Below are 19,845 nucleotides of genomic sequence, written 5' to 3'. Positions count from 1 at the left end.
GGGTACAGTATGCTTGGTGTAAAACTAAATAAGATAAGTTAATAAAACACACCCTTGTCAATGTATTTGTCATTTTGCTTCTACATATTGCCATGTCCTCTTATCCAAAGTAAAAAAAAAATACTACTCCATTAGGCATGCACACTCTTCCATGATCTCCCCCCTGCCCCACATTCTTAGCTGGGATGAGATAAGATGTAACTTTTCCAAACATATACGTGTAATATTAAAAATTGAGAGGTTTTGCAAAGAACTCCCAACCATTCTTTCTTACCAGTTAAACCTCTGAGCCGTTAACATCTAATCTACCCCAGAAAGCACTGACCAACTAAGAGATATTTTATAAGGAAGTTATATTATAAATGGTACAATCCTGTATTCAAAAGTAAGTCATATTGCATACCCTCCACCATTTTAGAAATGGCAACCAGGACTGAAATGGCCAAGCAGCATCAGAGTGTAGTCAGGATGGCAAAGCTATGAGGAGGAATAAACAAGCTGGAAGTGCCTGCTATAGTTTGCTTTTGGCCTATTGGAAAGGGTAAGATGGCCCTCTTCCTCTCTTTCTTGAGAGTTATAGTTTTATAAGACCTTTAGCCTTCTCTACCAAAGAGTGCTGCTTCCTCACCAGCCTGCAACTCTTAGGATTCCGTAGCATTGAGCCATGGCAGTTAATACGAAATCAAACTGCATTAATTCTATGGTGTGCATACACCTGAGTTAATGGAATGCAAACTACCAAACTTAGAGCTCATTTTGCAACTATTGCTGTAAGCTGAAGACAAAGGTCCAAAGTGGGAGGATGAGAAAGAAATCATGACATTTTAGCAACAGCTGAAAAGTGAGGTGGCAGAAGATTGATGAGGATTCTCTTTACCAAACTGAGACAGCTCAAGTGTATGTTATTGTGTTTAATGGTGCTTATTCTTACATCTAGGGTCATAGAATTGTAACCTAAAACAATGTTAAAACCTATCTTCTCCCTTCCTTGGATATTTTGAATCCAGGCCATATTTTAAAGACATTTTATTATATTTTTTTAAGTGTTGCCTTGTTGTGTGTGTGTGTGTTTTTAATCCTAGATGTTAAATGAGGTTATCGCACACTGCTAAACTGCCCCAGAAATTTCTGCTCAGGATGCAGTTTCCCTTAACTTAGTTAACCTTTTCCTTTTGTCTGGTTTGATGAAGGCCATGCAGTACTACTTCTTCTGAAGCAATGTACAACTTTGTTTACCTATATCTGCACTGATTGTAAATAAAGGGTTAGCTGTTTTGTATTTTAGTTCCTATATCTAGTGCTGCATCTTTGTTATATCAGCAGGGGAGAATGTTTGGAATCAGCTTCATGGATAATTCTTTGACAACTATTCTCAACATATTAGCTTGATTAATGTAGTTCTCTCTTACACCGATCAAGTAATTTAAAAAAAACCAACTTGTGGATCACAGTTTTTCAATAAATGTGTTATTTATGTTTTCTCTCTCACGTTCTCTTTCTAAAGGTTCATATCTCATTCCCCTACCAACAGTTGAGCCAACTAGCTGTGCAAACCTAGGAGGTGTTTGCCAAGGTAAGAAACAATATATTTCAGGTCTTGTATATAATATATTAATGAGAAGGAAACTAATGAGTTATTTAGCTATAATTTCAACCAAATGTCCTAGTAGAAAATAAACAAACAAAAATAATGTTGTAGCCTTGGCATATAGTCAAATTGTGTGTACTATATGTGAAACTCATTTGATAGTTCTGTTTCTGTCCAGGATTTTCTTATTGTAAAACATAGCCAGCAGATTCTATAGAAATATGGCTTAGCTTCATCTGTTCCTTTGTTATCTTTATGACATTGTCTATTTCGAAATTGTAACTTTCCCTGGTGCACAGTAAATGTTATCTGTCAATGCAGAATACATGAACAAAATCTATAGTATCGACTGTTTCAGCAGTCTTCTTAAAGAAGATCCATATGGTTGTCCTATGAGGAAGAGCCAGAGAGAAAAAGAAAAAGAACTATTTGGGAGAAGGGCTAATAATTTTGAAATATAGCTTATGGCATTTCACATTTGTTTGTACCTATTTTGGGAGGCACTTTTATGGTTGTTGCTGACCGCCCTTCCCTGTAAGTGTGGAAGGTTGTCCACCCCTAGAAGTTAAAATGAAAGCAGTATCAAGTTGATTAAATACTACCTAGTCACAACATATTGATATTGAATATTTATATGACTCTAGACCAGGGGTCCCCAAACTTTTTAAACAGGGGGCCAGTTCACGATCCTTCAGACCATTGGAGGGCTGGACTATAGTTGGCCACCGAGCAATAATAATAAATAATAATAATAATAATAACAACAACAACAACAACAACAACAATAAATAAGAGGGTTGGAAGAGACCCTTTGGGCCATTGAGTCCAATCCCCCTTTGCTTTTGTGCACTGAAAGCACAAGCAAAGCACCCCTGACAGATGGCCACCCAGAATCAATGTTAATAATAATAATAATAATAATACAGTAGAGTCTCACTTATCCAAGCTAAACGGGCCGGCAGAAGCTTGGATGAGCAAATATCTTGGATAATAAGGAGGGATTAAGGAAAAGCCTATTAAACATCAAATTAGGTTATGATTTTACAAATTAAGCACCAAAACTTCATGTTATACAACAAATTTGACAGAAAAAGTAGTTCAATACGCAGTAATGTTATGTTGTAATTACTGTATTAATGAATTTAGCACCAAAATGTCACGATATATTGAATACATTGACTACAAAAATGGCTTGGATTACCCAGAGGCTTGGATAAGCGAGGCTTGGATAAGTGAGACTACTGTAATAATAATAATAAGGAGGGTTGGAAGAGACCTCTTGGGCCATTGAGTCCAATCCCCCTTTGCCTTTGTGCACTGAAAGCACAAGCAAAGCATCCCTGACAGATGGCCACCCAGCCTCAATGTTAATAATAATAATAATAATAATAATAATAATAATAATAATAATAATAATAATAATAATAATAATAAGGGTTGTAAGAGAAGAAGAGACCCCTTGGGTCATTTAGCCCAACCCCCTTCTGCCCTTTTGCCGTGGGGGCCGGATAAATGCCTTCGATGGGCCGCATCCGGCCCCCGGGCCTTAGTTTGGAGACCCCTGCTCTAGACTGTTAAAACAAAATATAATTTATATAATTTTGAGGAAGTGGCTTCTTACAATCCAAACCACTGGCATAAATTTATTCTGTATTAAAATTTTATACAACCTTGGCCATCTACCATATCCAGATTTGGGGAATCACCATATTTACCTCAAATAAACTCAGAGACTTCCCAGTTTAACTTGAGACTGAAACGGAAGCAAGACTTATGCCGGTTCCACACACTGGAAAAGTACTTGCCAAACCAGGTTTTAAAAACCCAGCTCCAAAAGCCCACGCTTCCGGGAGAACACTCAGACACCCAAACCACCCTCCCCCCCCCCAAAAAAAAGACTTTAATAAATAAAATTACTTACCCAGCCACCATTAAACTGCTGCTGGAGTTCTCCTAGAACACAGAAATGATGTGCCTGGAGAAGGGCAGGTGAAGAGGAAAAGCGCTCCTCATACCCCTTTCTCCTGACATGTCATTTCTACATGCCAGGAGAACTCTGGCAGCAGTGTAATGGCAGCTAGGTAAGTAACTTTATTTTTTAAAATCTTTTTGGAGGTTTTTTTGGAGAGGGGGTTGGTGCCCGCAGAGTTTTCAGGGCTGATCCAGGGCTATGCAGATTGATCCCTCGGTCATCCCAGGGTTTTTCTGCTTTGTCCTGAATTAATTCAGTTTTACCAGTGATGTTGCTTGGACTTCTCCAGTAAAAGCATGGGAGCTTCGCATTATTGGCCCTGTGTGGAAGGGCCTTTAGAAATACTTTACTTTGTGACTTCCAATTGCCATTGGAAATGATTTGCAAGAGTAGGTGGGTGTGGACATATGACAGGGCTTTTTCTATAACAGCATTCCAGTGGTGAAACTTCCTCTTTAGGGAAATTAGGCTTGCTCAATCTCTTCTCAAGCCCCTTGTACATTCTATAGAAAATCCAGATTATTTGCTTTAAACTGGATTAAATGTCAATGTGTACTCAGATTATCAAAGCAGATAATGTAGATTATCTGTTTTGATAATCTGGATTAAATGGCAGTATAGAAGGGGCCTAAGCTACCAGTAGGTAATGACCACATACCCTTGAAATTATCCTGGCTGCTATATGTTTTTGGATTATTTCTTTTTTTAAAAAAGTAAATTTTTATTAGTAATAAATTTAAAGATAAAAATAAAAAAATACATGGAAAGTGGGAGAACAATATGAGTAGAAAGAAAGAAAGAAAGAAAGAAAGATGAAGAAAAAAAAGGTATGTGGGAGGGGTTGACTTCCATCTATTCCTTGGAGTTTGTATTGTGACTTTCTGTATTTTAGTAATTTATAGTCCAAACCGTCTTCTTCCCCTTTGTCTCTAAAATTTCTTGTTGTTCTTGTCATTTCAAATTATAAGCTCCATTTTAAGTTGATTAAAATATTCTTTTACCATGTCCCAGTTCGTTTGTTTTTTCGGTAATCCTTGATTCGGAGAGAGCCAGTAAGTTAATTTATCCATATTCATTATTTCTAGGACTTTATTTTGCCATTCTTCTTTTTTCGGTATTTCTTTTGGTCTCCCCTTCTTTGCATATGTTATTCTGGCTGCTATTGTCAGGTGGTTAAATAGAATCTCTTTGTCTTTGTCTTTATCCAGATCCAACATTCCTAGCAAGAAATATTCTGGCTCCTTTTTAATGTTAGTCTTTAATATTTTTTGTATTTCTCCGTGTATATCTTTCCAGAATTTTTTAGCTTTTGGGCAGGTCCACCATGTATGAAAAAAAGTACCTATCTGTTGTTCACATTTCCAACATTTGTTGGAAACATTTTTGTAAAATTTTGAATTTTTTTGTGGTGTAATATACCATCTGTATATCATTTTATACCAGTTCTCTCTTAAGTCGAATGCATATGTGTATTTGATTCTCTGATTCCAAATCTTTTCCCATTTTTCTAATTTTATTGGGTGTCCAATATTCGCTTCCCATTTAATCATACACGCTTTGATTTGCTCTGTTTCTGTTTCTAATGATCTTTTGTATATTTTGGTAATTATTTTATTTTCAGATTTCATTATATTGTCTCAAAAAGAATCCTTTTCTGGGAAGCCTTTCTCTTTGTCTATTTTGTAAAATTCTTTGGTTTGAGAAGTTGCTAAATTTATGTTTAATTTCTTTTTCCTCTTTGAGTTCTGTATTTCCTCTGTTTTTTTTTAACATGTCTCTGTAAGTCGGCCATGTTTGCCATCCTAATTCCCTCCTTTGGAAGGCTTCTAGTGGTGAAACCCAAAGCGGTGTATTCCTGTAAAATCTCTCCTTGTATCTTTTCCAAATTTTTATTAATCCTGCTCTTATATAATTATTTGTAAAATTCTTTTCAACCTTTTTTTTATCGTACCATGTGTACGCATGCCAGCCTCTTCTCAGGTCCGCCCCCTATAATGTCAGAATATTCCTTTTTAGTAAAGTAGTCCAATCCTTGACCCATACTAATCCACAGGCTTCATAATATGATCTCAGGTCAGGGAGACCCAAGCCTCCTCTTTTTTTTTCCGTCTATTAAGTTTGTCCTTTTGATTCTTGGCTTTTTACCTTGCCATATAAATTTCGCTATATCTTTGTTCCACAAATTAAAAATGTTCATATTCCTGATGATCGGCAGAGATTGGAATAGATACAACATTTTAAGTAAAACATTCATTTTGATTAGTGAAATTCTGCCTAATAGGGACAATTTTAGAGACTTCCAATTTTCTAAATCTTTTTTTATTTCCTTCCATTTCTGGTCATAATTATTTTTCAACAGCTGAGAGTTCTTTGCCGTCAACGTATATCCCAGGTATTGAATTTTGTCAACTATCTGAAATTCTGTTATTCTAGCTAGTTCTTCTCTTTTGTTTTGGGATATATTTTTAGTTAAGATCACAGTTTTTTTCTTATTTATTCTTAAGCCAGCCAATTCTTCAATTTTATTAACCCATCTTTTTATATTTTCCAAAGGATTATTGATTATACAAATTAAATCATCAGCAAAAGCCCTTAATTTGTAATTTTCTTTGTTTATTCTTAAGCTTTTTAGATTTGGGTCTTCCCTTATACTATTCAATAATATTTCCAGTATCATGATGAACAGCAGAGGGGATAATGGACACCCCTGTCTTGTCCCTTTACAAATATAAAAACTTTTGGATTCATGTGAATTTACCGTAATTTTAGCTTCTTGTCTTTCATATATTGCATTTATAGCGTTTGTAAATTGGTAACCGAAATCCATTTCTTTGAGTAATCATTTTAAAAAGTCCCAATTCAGGTTATCAAACGCTTTTTCTGCATCCAAACTTAGTAGGGCCAATTCTTCTTGATTTTTTTTTCATAGTATTCTATTGTATTTAATATTATCCTAATGTTATCTTTAATTTGGCGATTTGGGAGGAAGCCTGTTTGTTCCTCTTTTATCCAGTCTTTGAGATAGTTCTTTAATATTTCTGCCAAAATATTCGTAAAGATTTTGTAATCCACATTCAAAAGTGATATGGGTCTGTAATTCTTTACATCTTTTGGGTCCTGGTTTTCTTTATGTAACATAATAATGTTAGCCTTTTTCCATGATTCAGGTAGTTTTTGTTGGTTTAGTATTCCATTCATTATTTTATGAAGATACGGTATTAATTCCTCTGCCATTACTTTATAATATGTGGCCGAGAGACCATCGGGTCCAGACGCTTTGCTTCCATCCATTTTCTTTATTGCCTTTATTATTTCCTCTTCTGTTATTTCGTCGTTTAGGCTTTGTCTTTGTTGATCTGTTATTTTTAGTATGTTTTGCCTATTCAAAAAGGACATAATGTCTTCTTTCTTTATTTGGTCTTTAGTATATAATTTCTTATAGTACTTGTAAAATTGATTTGTAATTTCTTGATCATTTGTGAAACGTTTCCCCTCTGACTCAATTTCCGTTAGAATCTAAGCTTGCCTTTTTTCCGGATTTTTCTTGGTAACCATCTTCCTGGTTTGTTTGCATTTTGGAAATTGTATTGTTTTATAAATTTTAATTGTTTGGCCAATTGTTCTGTTTCTAAATAATCTTTTTGAGTGACCCATATGTCCAAATCTTGTTTTATCTTTCTGTTTGTTGGATCTAATTTTAATTCTTTCTCTAAAAGTGTTATTTGTTCCATCACTTTATCTAGTTCCTGGTTCTTTTTCTTATTGTTATGTGCATTTTGTTGAATAAAATGCCCACGCATAACCGCTTTGCTGGCATCCCATACTGGTTGTAATGATATATCTTGAGTTATATTCAGCTGAAAGTATTCTTTTAGAATTTTCTTTTTTTTTTGATGTCCTCTTGTGATTTTATTAGATTATCATTAAGTTTCCATCGAAAGGCCTTTTTTGACTCGTTTATAGTGCATTCAATTGGGCAGTGGTCGGAGATACTTCTTGGTAAAATTTGTACTTTGGAAATTTTAGTAGATAGACTTTTTGTCGCCCATATCATATCAATCCTTGACCAGGATTGATATCTGTTTGAGAAGTATGTATAGTCTCTTTCTTTGTTGTGTAAATTTCTCCATATGTCTTTTAGGTCAAATTCTTGTTTCATATTTAAAAAATGTTTGGGAAGTTGGCTTGTTTTGTTTCCTAATTTTTTCCTCTGGTCCTTAGATTTATCAAGATCCGGGTCAATTACTCCATTAAAATCTCCGGCGATTATCAAATTATCGAATTCTTGGGATGATATATATATATTTGAGTTCATTTATAATTGTTGTTTTGGGGCCATTTGGTGCATAAATACTGCAAAAAAGTATTTTTGACCCTTCAGGTTGATAATAATTCCAATCATTCTTCCATCTTGGTCTTTAAAAGCTAAATTTGATTCTATTTTCGGATTTATATAGATTACTACCCCTCTTTTTTCTCATTTGCTGATGAATAATATTCTTTTCCTATTTTTTTGGATTAAGTATGTTGTATGTTTTTGGTTTATGTGTGTTTCTTGTAACACCACCAAATCGTATTTGCCTTTCTTTATTTGATTGAAAAGCTTTTTTCTCTTATTGGGGGAATTTAGTCCATTAACATTAAATATCAGACACTTTAAATCCATGACAATCCTTTATTTATGAAGTTTCGTCGGGTACATCTAAGTCCAATAGGGGCACACTAGCGGCTGTCATCGTTGGTGAGAGGAATCTTGCTCTTTTGCTATCTCTTTGGGCTTCTTCTTCTGGTGTTTTGTATCTTTGTCTCTCTGCAGCCTTTTATAGAATTCTTTTGCCTTCTCCTTTGAAGTTATCCATATTCTTTCGTCTTTATAAGTAATCATCATTCCTTCTTTCCTTTCCCATCTGAAACGGATTTGGAGTCTCCTTAACTCAACTGCTAAAAACATATATTTTCTTCTCTTGATCAGAGTACTTGTAGGGTATTCCTTTAGGATCGAGACCTTCTTTCCTTTGTAGTATAATGGATTCTTACTATTGTTTCTCAGTATTTCTTCTCTCAATTTTTTTCTTGAGAGATGAACTATTACATCTCTGGCAACTTTGTTTTTTCTGGAGTAATTGGTAGTGATTCTATATGTTTTCTCAATATTTTCTGACATTTTTTCTTCCAATCTTTGAGTTAGCTCAGCTGTCATTTTACAAATTATTTCACGGATCTTTTCTTTGGGGTCTTCTTGTAATATTCCTAAATCTAAGTTGGAATTCTAATTCTTTCTGTTCTAATCTTTCCTGTCTTATCTCTAATTTGGTATTCATCATTTCCAATTTTTCCATTTTGGCTTGTAATTCTTTTTGTGATTGTTCTAATTTTTGTTTGTCCTGTTTAATCTCTTTTATATCTTTCTGAACTGTATCTAGATTCCTTTTCATATCCCCTAATTCCTCTGAAATTTCTTTTTTCATGTTAAGCATTTGCTCTTGGAAGGTTCTCTATCTGATAGTCTCATAATTTCCCTCATAATGTCTTTTAGATTCACATTTTCTGGCAGTGATTGTCTCCTTTGTTGTATTTTAGACTCTTCTCTTTCCACTCTTACTTTAGGTGTAGTCATTTTTATTTCTACTTTCTACCCCTTTATGAGGTTTTTAAAATATTTTATAAGTGTCTCTGTTGGTTCTGCTGTCTTCTTGTCTTCTTTCCCTGTTCCTATGGTCCGTTGTCGTTCTCCGTTGTCCGTCGCTCGCTCCAGCACCTGTTGTTTTGTCCCTCATTGCCTTCTATTCCTCTTATCCTCTGTATCTCCCTCTGTTCCTTTGCTGGCCAGCTCTGTTCTCGTTGTCCTTGTCGCTGCTAGGTCTTTTCCTATCTTTTCTGTGTCTTCTGTCCCTTTCCAATGGGCTCTGAGGATTTTTAGTTGCTTTATTTCTTTTATTTCTCTTTGATTCCCATTTTTCTTTTTATTTCCTGATTCTCTGGGATGTTTCTCTATGACCATTCCCCTTTTCTGGCCCTCTATCTTCTTATTTCCTCTCCTCTATGGTCTCCTCTTCCGGTCCCTTCATTTGTATTTCCTGCTTCCTGTTTCCTGTCCTCCCGATTCTTCTTCCCCAGCCCTTCCACCGCTCTAGCAGTGCTCTCTCTGATTTTCTTTGTTTAAAGAAAGGGGAGGCTATAGACACAACAAACTTTCTCACAAGGTCAGTGTTTTCAAGATGTCGCGATTGTCCTCTTTCTTTTTCTATTTTCTTTTCTTTTATTAATAATATTGTAGAGAGTTCTTTTCTTTTGATTTGGGGCCCGGTTTTTTACTTTTGATTTATTTTTGATTGTTTAAATTTAAAGGCTTGGGAGGTTCTAACCCTCCCTCTTTGGCTCCAATTGTAAATATTAATTTCTTTGCTTTTTTGGGGAGCTTCCCTCCCACCAAGGATAGATTCCTTCGCTTTACTCACTTCTTAGAGCGTTCCTGCTCTTCTTCCTCCAGTTTCTTTTTGTTTAAAAGTGGATGTGGTCGGCAGTATGCCAGGTTAAAAACCTGGTGCGCTATCTCTTCGTGACCCGCTTGCCCTGTGGGCACTCTTTTTTCCAGGTCCGTGAGCACTCACCCTTGGGGGGTGGGCACTGCTTGGACCGTCGGCGAGTGCCCGGTGGGTTTAGCTGTCTCCCGGGCTCTTCTCTGCCTGGGAGAGGGACCCTAAAGGCTCTACCTGGTCACAAAGGTGGCAGCACCTTGAGAGCCCTCAAAGTGCACAGCCTGCCGCCATTCCTGTCCACCCGGAAGTCTCGTTTTTGGATTATTTCTAAGGAGTGTTTTTGTTTTTTTTTTGTTTTACATATATCTGTCAGTTGTGTATCACCTCACTATTTAGTGGTGCTTTCCTTGGTTGCTGGGATTAAAATATTTCCATAGTTCTAACTGACAAACTATATGCATCAGGTTTTGCATGTTTCTTTTGGATGCATCAGTTTTTGGATTTTTCCATTGGATGTTATGCAAGCTACTTCTCTGAATGGTATTGGGAATGAGACACACGAAATCTCAGGCAGAGCTTTGAAAATGTATCCTTTACAAATACATATATGAATGACGTTGATTGTTAATTATTCAGAGCTTAGATTATTTAATTAGATCCTTACATGGGAACTTCAGATATGCTGTTTTTATAGTATTTGGATAAAAAAGGGTTTTGTTTGAAAGTCTAGAGAGAAGATATCTCTGAATTTGCATATCCACTAATGACAGATATTCTAACTATTGCTACAGCAAATTACCATATATTAAATGATTTCTTGATTCTGTTTTCTCGTTCCATTCTGAGTTTGAACATAGATTAATAAAGTCAGTTAACACAATTACAAATATGTTTAGTACTAGTGTTAGATTTACAGCTAATTTCTTTCTTCAGCCAAGGGAATGAATGTGTCTGTGAGTGAGAGGATATATGTGTATTCTTCAAATCCCTGTGAAAGTAAATATAAGTTATTTCTATTTTGTATGTGAGCAAATGAGGCTTGTCTAGAAATACATGGTTGAAGTAGAATTTTGAACTTGGGTTTGACACAAAAATAATTATGTCTGCATTGTGTAACTTGTTTACTGCTTTAAGAAGCAGGTTCCTCCTCTCTCAATTCATGTTTTCATGCATTATTTCCATTTTGCCCAATTTCATTAACATTCCTATTCCATACCAGTTCACCTCTTTCTCGTCTTTGTTACCAGCTTCTGTCAATTCTACCACTACATCACCCACTGTCACCACTAACATGCCTGATACTAACAGAACCGATAAACAAACCGATGGTAAGAAATTCAGTGTTACATTTTCTTTGTTAAGTGGCTAAGATTCTGCAATGTCTTTTTAAGTATACTCAGGACCTTGTTTTGCTTCAGCAGACACTGATGCTGATGTCTGGTTTTGGAAAAGGGAAGTCAAGTACAGCACAGGAGAAATATCAGAAATACATTTGAAAAATAAAGCTGTGGGTTCATCTTTCAGACCTTTCCTTGAATTTAGAATGCTTCTTATTCTGACTTCTGAACAGTGTCACCTGAATGATAACGCTGATCTGCACCCAGAATCCTGAGAGATACAGCTTGAGTTTTCCTTATCCATGAATCCCAACTCCTTCAAAATTGTCCACATTGGCAGTTTACATAGTGACACCTTTTCTTTCAAATTGTTCAATGTACAAAATTATGTTTAAAATATTGTAGAAAATTACATTCAGGCTACATGAACAATGTATGAATGAAACATAAATGAACATACATTTGTGTTCAGACATGGGTCTCAAGACCAGACATGGGTCTCATGTTCATACATGTTCATACATGCAAATCCAGATATTCCCAAATCCAGGGGGGGGGGGAATTAAAATCCAAAACACTTTTGGTTCCAAGTATTTTGGATAAGGGATACTCAACATGCATTACATTTTCCATGTTAACTATACAAATGAAATGGTTTTGAAAAAGGGCAATAGTTAGCTTTAATGGGATCAACTTCATCACTGCCATTTTGGCCAGGAATGGTGCCCTGCATAGGTGGATATCATATGTTTGACCATGTAATAACAAAATTCAGCTTCTTAGAGTCAAAAAGTAACTTTTACAAGTCATCATCCAGTGTTTTTTCTGCCAAGAGGCACATCTGAAACAGAGTTCCCACTGGGTATCTGCCTCTGGGATAAAGATGAGGAGGTAATTTTATCAACTTCTCTCTGTTCTGCAGCTCCTACAGCCCCTATAATGGACTCCAAAGGACTCCAAAGCAGACCTGGAGGAATATAAATCCCAAACTAATTCTTCCTTATCCATAAATTTCCTCACATGCAAGGATGAATAATTACTTTCTTTTTCTCCCCACTGTAGGAAAATATAGATATTCATTTGCAGTATATTCCATGTATTCAGACATCACAAAGTATTATGGAAGAATTATTCTGTGAAGAAAAACATGTGGGGTTTTGTGTGTGTATATAACAATCATGATTTTCTCACAGAAAACAAAACATATTTTCTGCCTAGAAAATGGTTTCCCGCATTTGAAAAAATATTTTATTGACAGGAAACCCAGTAAAATTGGGGGATTCTGAAAAAAATCGTTTCAGAATCATGGCCGGAATCACAGGGTTGTTGTGTGCTTTCCGGGCTATATGGCCATGTTCCAGAAGTATACTCTCCTGACATTTTACCCACATCTATGGCAGGCATCCTCAGAGGTTGTGAGGTATATGGAGAAACTAAGCAAAGCAGGTACAGATTTAGGAAACATACAATAGACTGAAAAAGATGGACTACTGAGATGATGAGAATTAATGTATAACACATGAGCAAGGGACTGTTAGTATGATCTGTATATGGAATGTGGGCACACAAAAATCTGATATTGGAAGCTATTGATGCGATAGTTTTTTAAAGAAAGCACAGGAGTGGGGTTTCACTGGCTTCTCTCTCACTTTGGGTTTTCTTTATTTTCCTTGAACCTTTTACACACCTTTTATCTCTTCTCTTTGGCTCATCTTCTTTCTGGCTTCTCTTTTCCAACTCACATTCTTGTCTTCTTTCACTCTGATTGTCTCATTCCCCATTCTCCTCTTTTCTGCTCTTTCCCTCTCTGCCCTTTTCATCCATCCCAATATTTAACAGTCTCCTATGTATGGCTCTTCTCTCTTTTCTTTTCCTTTCTCTTCCCAACTCCTTTTTCCCCCTCCTTGGTTTCTTTTTTCTTCTTTTTTCTGCTTTCTCTGGTCTATTCTCCTTTCTCTGTTCCCTTTCTCTCTCCCCCTTCCACCCTCTTCTCTTTTCACTCATTTTACTTATTTCCTTGCCCAAACAAGTGAATAGAGAAATTAGTTCATTCAATTTCCTGAAGAAAAGGAGAATCAGCTATTCTGGAGAAAATAAAATAAGGGAAAAGTCCACCACTGCATATAATGTGTTGTCACAAGTATCCTTCTTATATGAGCTTTTTCCCAAATGCAACAGGTTAGACATTAAAGTTTGACAAGACTCTTTGTTGTCCTAGATAACTTGTTCACTAGTTTAAGAGGCAGATATGTCCACTCCTTGCTCATATTCATGCATTTTTCGATTTTGCCCAATCTCATTAACATTCCTATTCCATACATATAAGTTCACCTCTTTCTCATCTTTGTTACCAGCTACCGTAAATTCCATCATTACATCACCCATTGTCACCACTAACACTCCTGATACTAATAGAACCGATAAACAAACCAATGGTAAGAAATTCAATGTTACATTTCTTTTCTTCTGCAAATATTATAAGACAACAGATGTTAGAAAACACTAAAAGGATTTTGCCAGGGAAGTGTCTAATTGAATCCACAGAAGAAACAGGAGAGAGGTAGTTCTTGAATGGCAGAGATCATTACAATTTGTGTTATGATTGTTTCATTAATCCTCAAATGCTAGCTGTTGATATTAATGTTGTTTAAGAACACAATATTGGTATTGTTGCTCTTGAGTTGTGGTATATTGTATCTGATGAGGCACAGCTAATCACAGCTTTGGATAACCTTGGCCTACATTCTCTGTGTGTTGTCTTTCTCCCTCTGATTTCTTTTATTTCTTTTTCTCCCTCTAGCTCACATTTTTTACCAATTCTTCTCCCTCTCCCCCTTTCTCCATTTATTTGCAAGGTGTTAAGGAGAAACATCCTCAGTGCTGGAAAGAGTCTATGCACTCCAAAGATTGTCTGTCCTAAAGCTTGGGGGGGGGGGTCCATACCTCTTCAGTGATTTTATGGCTGGGAAATCCTTTCATAGTATGGGTAAAGGGAAAATCCATTAATTAAGTGGGATCTCTCTTGATGTCTCCCTCTTTTGTTCAGAAATTTTCAAGCCTTTTAGATTACTCACTCAGTATCATCATAAGACTAAGAAATGAAACTGGTTGGATTATTTATATCAATTGGAATTGCAGGCATTTTCAATAAACAAGGGAAAAATGACCTGCACATCAGAACAAACAAATGCACTATAAATCAATACAGTTCCCACTGAAATACAGTTCTTGCTTACACAGTTGTAAGTCTTATCTTATGGGGAATTTTTTTTTGTAAATAATTTGTTTTTTAATTATATGGCTTCCTGTATACAGACCTGCAGGAAATGAAAGATCCTGCTTCAGTGGTTTTCAGAGTCAAGAGAAATTCAGATGACTCCTCTCAGCGATTGCTACCAGGACATGAAGATTCCAAGATAAAAGGTGTCAAAAATATAGGAATAATTTCAACTCCAATAGTTTGGCCAGTGAAACCAAGGCTTTCTCATACTAGCAAATCTGCATCAATGGAGGAGAAAAGTTCAGAGAGAAGAAATGCACTCAATTATTTCATACTGACAACTCCTGAGGTCACATCGTCTGCTCCTCAGGAAACACAAGTTAATGTTTTGGATCCTTTTACTGAACAAGTAAACACTGACTATAATTCTTATCTGAACTATTCAAACATTAATAGTATTTCAGAGGAAACTAAGAGTTTGCTAAGCGAGAGTGGTACTCCAAGGGAAGTACCCACTGTTCTGCTTGATCATATCAGGAATATAATTTTTCCTTTTCGACAAAGTGAAAGTCTTGAATCAGAACTAATATGGACCTGGGCACCTCAGTTAGAAGATCCTTTGTCAGGTTCTTTATTTCCTTCTCTGATAAGCAAAACCCCTCTCCTTGAACCTACAAAAAATCCTCAGTGGGTACTGTCATCTAAGAATTATGCTTTATCTTCTGTATATAAAGATGCTTACAGTTTTTTGCAATCTTTGAATGTATGGAATGAAGTTGCAACTGATAATCTTATAATTTCTGGAATTTCAGAAGAAATATTTCCTTCCTATTCTATGAAGTCGTCTTATACAAACCCCAGTGAATTATATCAAGAACTAAAGATGGAGTTACTCGAAAGCACACTTGAAAGTATCTACTTAGAACCCACACAGAGAACTCTACAAGATTATGTTCAGAATGGATTTTACATTGTTGGCAAACTCAAGCCCACAAAATCTAATTATATCAAAGACCATAATTCAGTACATTTTCAAAAACATGTTTTAAAGCAAAGTGCAAATCCTTCTGGCTCTTTACAAAATATAAAATCCTGGTTTCCAGATGTTATTCCTGTAATCCAGCCAACAGAAGCTGTCTTGCCAGTAGAATACAGTATAAAATGGCAACGTTTATCAAAATTTAAAGAACGAGGGCCAGACATTCAACATGCTGATTTTGTTTTATCTTCTGCTCAAGAAATTTTTTATATACCTTCTTCAAAAGGTGTCTCATTTACATTTATGCCATTAACAGAACAGATGCACCATCCAGAGACAGAGGAGACCTTGTTTTATAAAGATGAATCTGAATCCCTAAATACATTCAGTGCTTCCATACATTATATGCCTTCTTCTTTGATTTCCCTTGAAAATGTCAAGTCAGAGTCAAGCAAATTTACACGAACTGGACATTTGCAAAACAATAAATCAGATAAGGTATCTAATTTCACTTTTTCTCCCACTGTTTTCCCTAAAATCAATACATTGTGGGAGTCCAATGACTTAAGTCTTCAAATGCAATATGAAAATACTCTGTCATCAAGAAATTATCAAACTTTGGGGCCAGACCTCCATGTGTCTTCTGAGGAATCTAGAGAAAGTTTGACACTTAGTGAGCAGGATTTTTTCATAACAAATATAGATGACATCACTGTGCAAACAACATATAATAGTTCATTGGACTATAAAGTTGTGAAAATAGATACTTCCACTCCTGTGTCAGAAAAGGATGGAAAGAAATTAAGTTTGTTTGCTCCAACAGTTCCATCAAGGATTTCAAAAACTCTGGAAAACACATCACTGTTGGACACAAAAACCGAAGAGGGCCTTTCTCTGAACTTAAGTGTGTCTATAAATGTCATATCTCCGCTTCATTTTCCTTTGACTTCTTTGGAAGTACCTGCAATTCAACCTTCCTTGCATTCTGACAAATTATATATAACATTCACTGATGGACAAAAAGATAGTTTAGTTCTGCAGCAAATTCCAGATAAACCCACATTTGCCTATGTAAATGCTTTTCATTATCATACTGAAATGCTAACACTGTCTTTTGAATCTTCATGCTTAAATGGTGCCTGCACAGATTCATCATCAAATCCAATAAATATGGAAAGCCTGTCTATGTATATGACCAGACAGGGTAACCAGTTCTCAAGAACTTCTGTTTATGTACAAAAAAAAGGACACTCACTTAAGGACAATGATTTTCTAGGAAAACAAAATCCACACATATCTAATCTGTTTATAGGGGAAATGCCTTTGGAAATACTGCAAACTCATAGTTACAGATTTCAAAGCAAAGCAAATTCTCAATTTGATAGCAACTCAGCAACACGAATGTCTTCTATATCTATGCCATTACTATCACAAAGTCTGTGGAATAGCCTTGATCAAAATTTTCCTGGCTCTGGCCCTTCATGGAATGAAGAGCAAAGCATACAGAGAGGCCCACTAAATGAAATTTTCCTAACTGATAGGATACAGCAATCAGCAAAGGATAAAGAAAGCAATCTTAACCCTTCTCTTCAGCTATTACATGCAGAGCTGTTTGATGGTGATGTGGATTATAGAACTATTGAATCTGATATAGACACAACTGTTTCAACAGAAGAATCCGTTTGGGAGGTACATCACAATTTTAGCAAGCATAATGATTCTCCTATTAATAACAAATTAACCTCCAATATCCAGGCTACTAATTTATACAAGTGGAAAATTTCACCATCTTTGGATTTGGAAAAAACACTGAGCCACTCATCATTTCTAGGATTGCATCCAGTTTCAGTGGTTACTGGCATGTTAGTCCATTCTTCTCCTTTTGTAGAAATGGATGCACCCCTTAATGAAAATGCATTAACCCATACAAAAATGATGTTTGGAATAACATTCCATCATAACGCAGGAGCTCAGAACTCAGAAGAAATGTCAGTTTATGAAAATCCTCTCATGAAGGTGATGTCTGAAGCAAACCAAAGTATTGCACCCAAAACAACACTGAGTCCTGGTAGCAATTCTCCTGCGTCGGTTTTGTCCTGTTTGTTATGTAACCCCTTCAGTGACTGGGACTGCGTTTGTGGACCTGAGGTCAAGCACAGTATGTCAACAAATGCATTTAGATGTAGAAATAAAATCATTTCATCTTCTAGATTTTGTAGAAACAGATTTAGTGTTATTGGAGTAGATTAGCCTTCCTTCATACAATAAGCCTTGAAATCTTAAAGTAGAAGTGTATTTTACGTCAGTTTTTAAAAAAGGTTAATCTTCTTTGATGTATGATTCTAATCACTACCATCCCATTTACTAATCACAAGGACTTTGAGGAGACTGCAATAGCAACTAAAGACCACAGATTCATTTGTTCTGTCTTTAGGGATGATTTTAAATGTACAATCTTAATAAATTCAGCAAAAGCATAAATTTATAGCGGAACAACATAAATAAATAAGCTTGATCAAATGAGAAGGTGGATGTGAAAAATCAGCCTCCCCCAGTCCTGAAGCAAAAAACGCTAATGAGATTTACCATGGAGCCTTAACATCTAAATGGTTAGTGCAGGGACACAATGGAACAGAGGAAACCCTGCATGTGCCTTCTGTGCCCCCCATCCTGCTGTTCAACAGAGAAATTCTTCAAATATACTTTATACACATCCCTCTCTTGGCCTCCTACAAGTATTTTTTTGTGTGTGTTTATCCCCAAAATTTGCTGAAAATGATATTCAGTAGCATAAATGGGGAAATCAAGCCTTAGCAGTTATAAACCTTTTAAAAAATGTTAGCTTGCCCATAAATATTTTATGCAGTTGCAATTCTAAAGAAATTGTATATAAATAATTTTAAAACAAAAATTGTATGTTTCAATCATTTTGATTGATTTTATAGTCTCCTGAGAGTGGCTTGAAATTTATTTTTTGTACTAACCTCAGTGGTTTAGTGGTGGTGGGCAGTAAATCTCTTTAAGTCTTCTCTAAAGACAGCATATTAGAGCTTTCTAGTTAAATTAGATTTTATTTGAAATGTATTTTGTACTTTCATCTAATAAAAGTGCATTATAGTAGAAATAATCTTCTAATAATAGAAACTGATTCATGTATCACTTAAGGTTAATTTACATATCCCAATATACATGCTGTGATTTATGACCACCAATGGTATTTAGACACACTATTTCAGTACAACCCTCTTATCCATGAATTTAATATCCATGGTTTCACTTTCCCATGCTCCAAAAAAATAATCTCACCTGGAAGCATTTGTTGGCCTCTTTAGGTCCTTCAGTGTGATTCTGTGGTATGTTTCCAGCCAAAGTATATTCAAAATATAGGCTTCACTATTACTCACCACAGTTTCAGGTACCCAGTGTATCTTTCATGGATGCAGGGGTTGTACTATTTGTTTCTATTTCTCCTTCCATTAATTTAACTGGTGATCTCCTAAGCTTATTTCTTCAGCTCATTCCCCATTTGATAGCTAATCAGTGGTTTCAAAACTTCTGTTCTCCACTTGAACTACTTTTTAGAAATTAGTATGGCTCAAAGGTATTCCTGGTTGGAATTGGATTTGGTCCTGTGCCTCTGATTAGTACAGTTTGTATCCCCTTAAAATTCAATACATATAGAAGGTAAATGGAAAAACATGATGTCCAAAGATATCATGAATTGTAACTTTTGTTTCAGTATCCGACCCCTTATAATATACAGCAGTCAACAAGCGAGAGATCCCATAACTTCTGTCACAGTCAGTGAAAGTATACCAGTGTCCTAAGGACATAGCAGATATTTTCTAATTAAATTTGGAGAAACTGGGAACTCACACTATATCCTGGCATCTTGCAGTACACTGGCAAAGGTGTTAAAATTTGGCTTGGTTTAAGAAAAGACATTGAATAAAGAAGGATGTTTTTGGAATTCGTTTCCAAATTGTAGCTAATCCAAATAAATAAATAAATTAGAAATGAGTTATAGGTAGCAGCACATTTTTGGCTAGAAATAAAATATTATGCAAAAATTAACACTATCAAAATGTATCAAATCACTTCAGTACAGGTCTTGGAATATTGTATTTTGTAGCAAAGAATGCATATCCTCAACGTGTTTTCTTTCAGTTTCCTCTAAATTTGTTCAGGTGGATCTGGTACCTTTTAGAAGTCCATTTAAATTTTATGTACTACACAATTTAAAGAAAACCCCGCCATTTTCATAATCACT

General features: G+C 35.7%; 1 protein-coding gene across 8 annotated transcripts in view; it reads left to right on the top strand.

Moving 5' to 3' along the window:
* Positions 1-19,845, top strand: part of adgrg6 (adhesion G protein-coupled receptor G6) — a 124,612-nt gene that overhangs the window by 58,948 nt on the left and 45,819 nt on the right. For 2 of the 8 annotated variants that reach the window (XM_016998378.2, XM_062977965.1), the window contains 3 exons: positions 1,505-1,573; positions 11,287-11,367; positions 13,731-13,811. In XM_016998378.2, coding sequence (XP_016853867.2) covers positions 1,505-1,573; positions 11,287-11,367; positions 13,731-13,811 — 231 coding nt within the window. Of the gene's footprint in view, positions 1-1,504; positions 1,574-4,308; positions 9,764-11,286; positions 11,368-13,730; positions 13,812-14,691; positions 17,734-19,845 lie in introns of those variants that run through there. The other 6 variants (XM_062977947.1, XM_062977953.1, XM_016998381.2 and 3 more) reach the window with 4 other exon arrangements.

Source organism: Anolis carolinensis, chromosome 1 (assembly GCF_035594765.1).
Source record: "Anolis carolinensis isolate JA03-04 chromosome 1, rAnoCar3.1.pri, whole genome shotgun sequence".
NCBI classification, from domain to species: Eukaryota; Metazoa; Chordata; class Lepidosauria; order Squamata; family Dactyloidae; genus Anolis; species Anolis carolinensis.
Note: the sequence above shows the minus strand (reverse complement) of the source record. Positions and strands in the feature narration are given on the sequence as shown.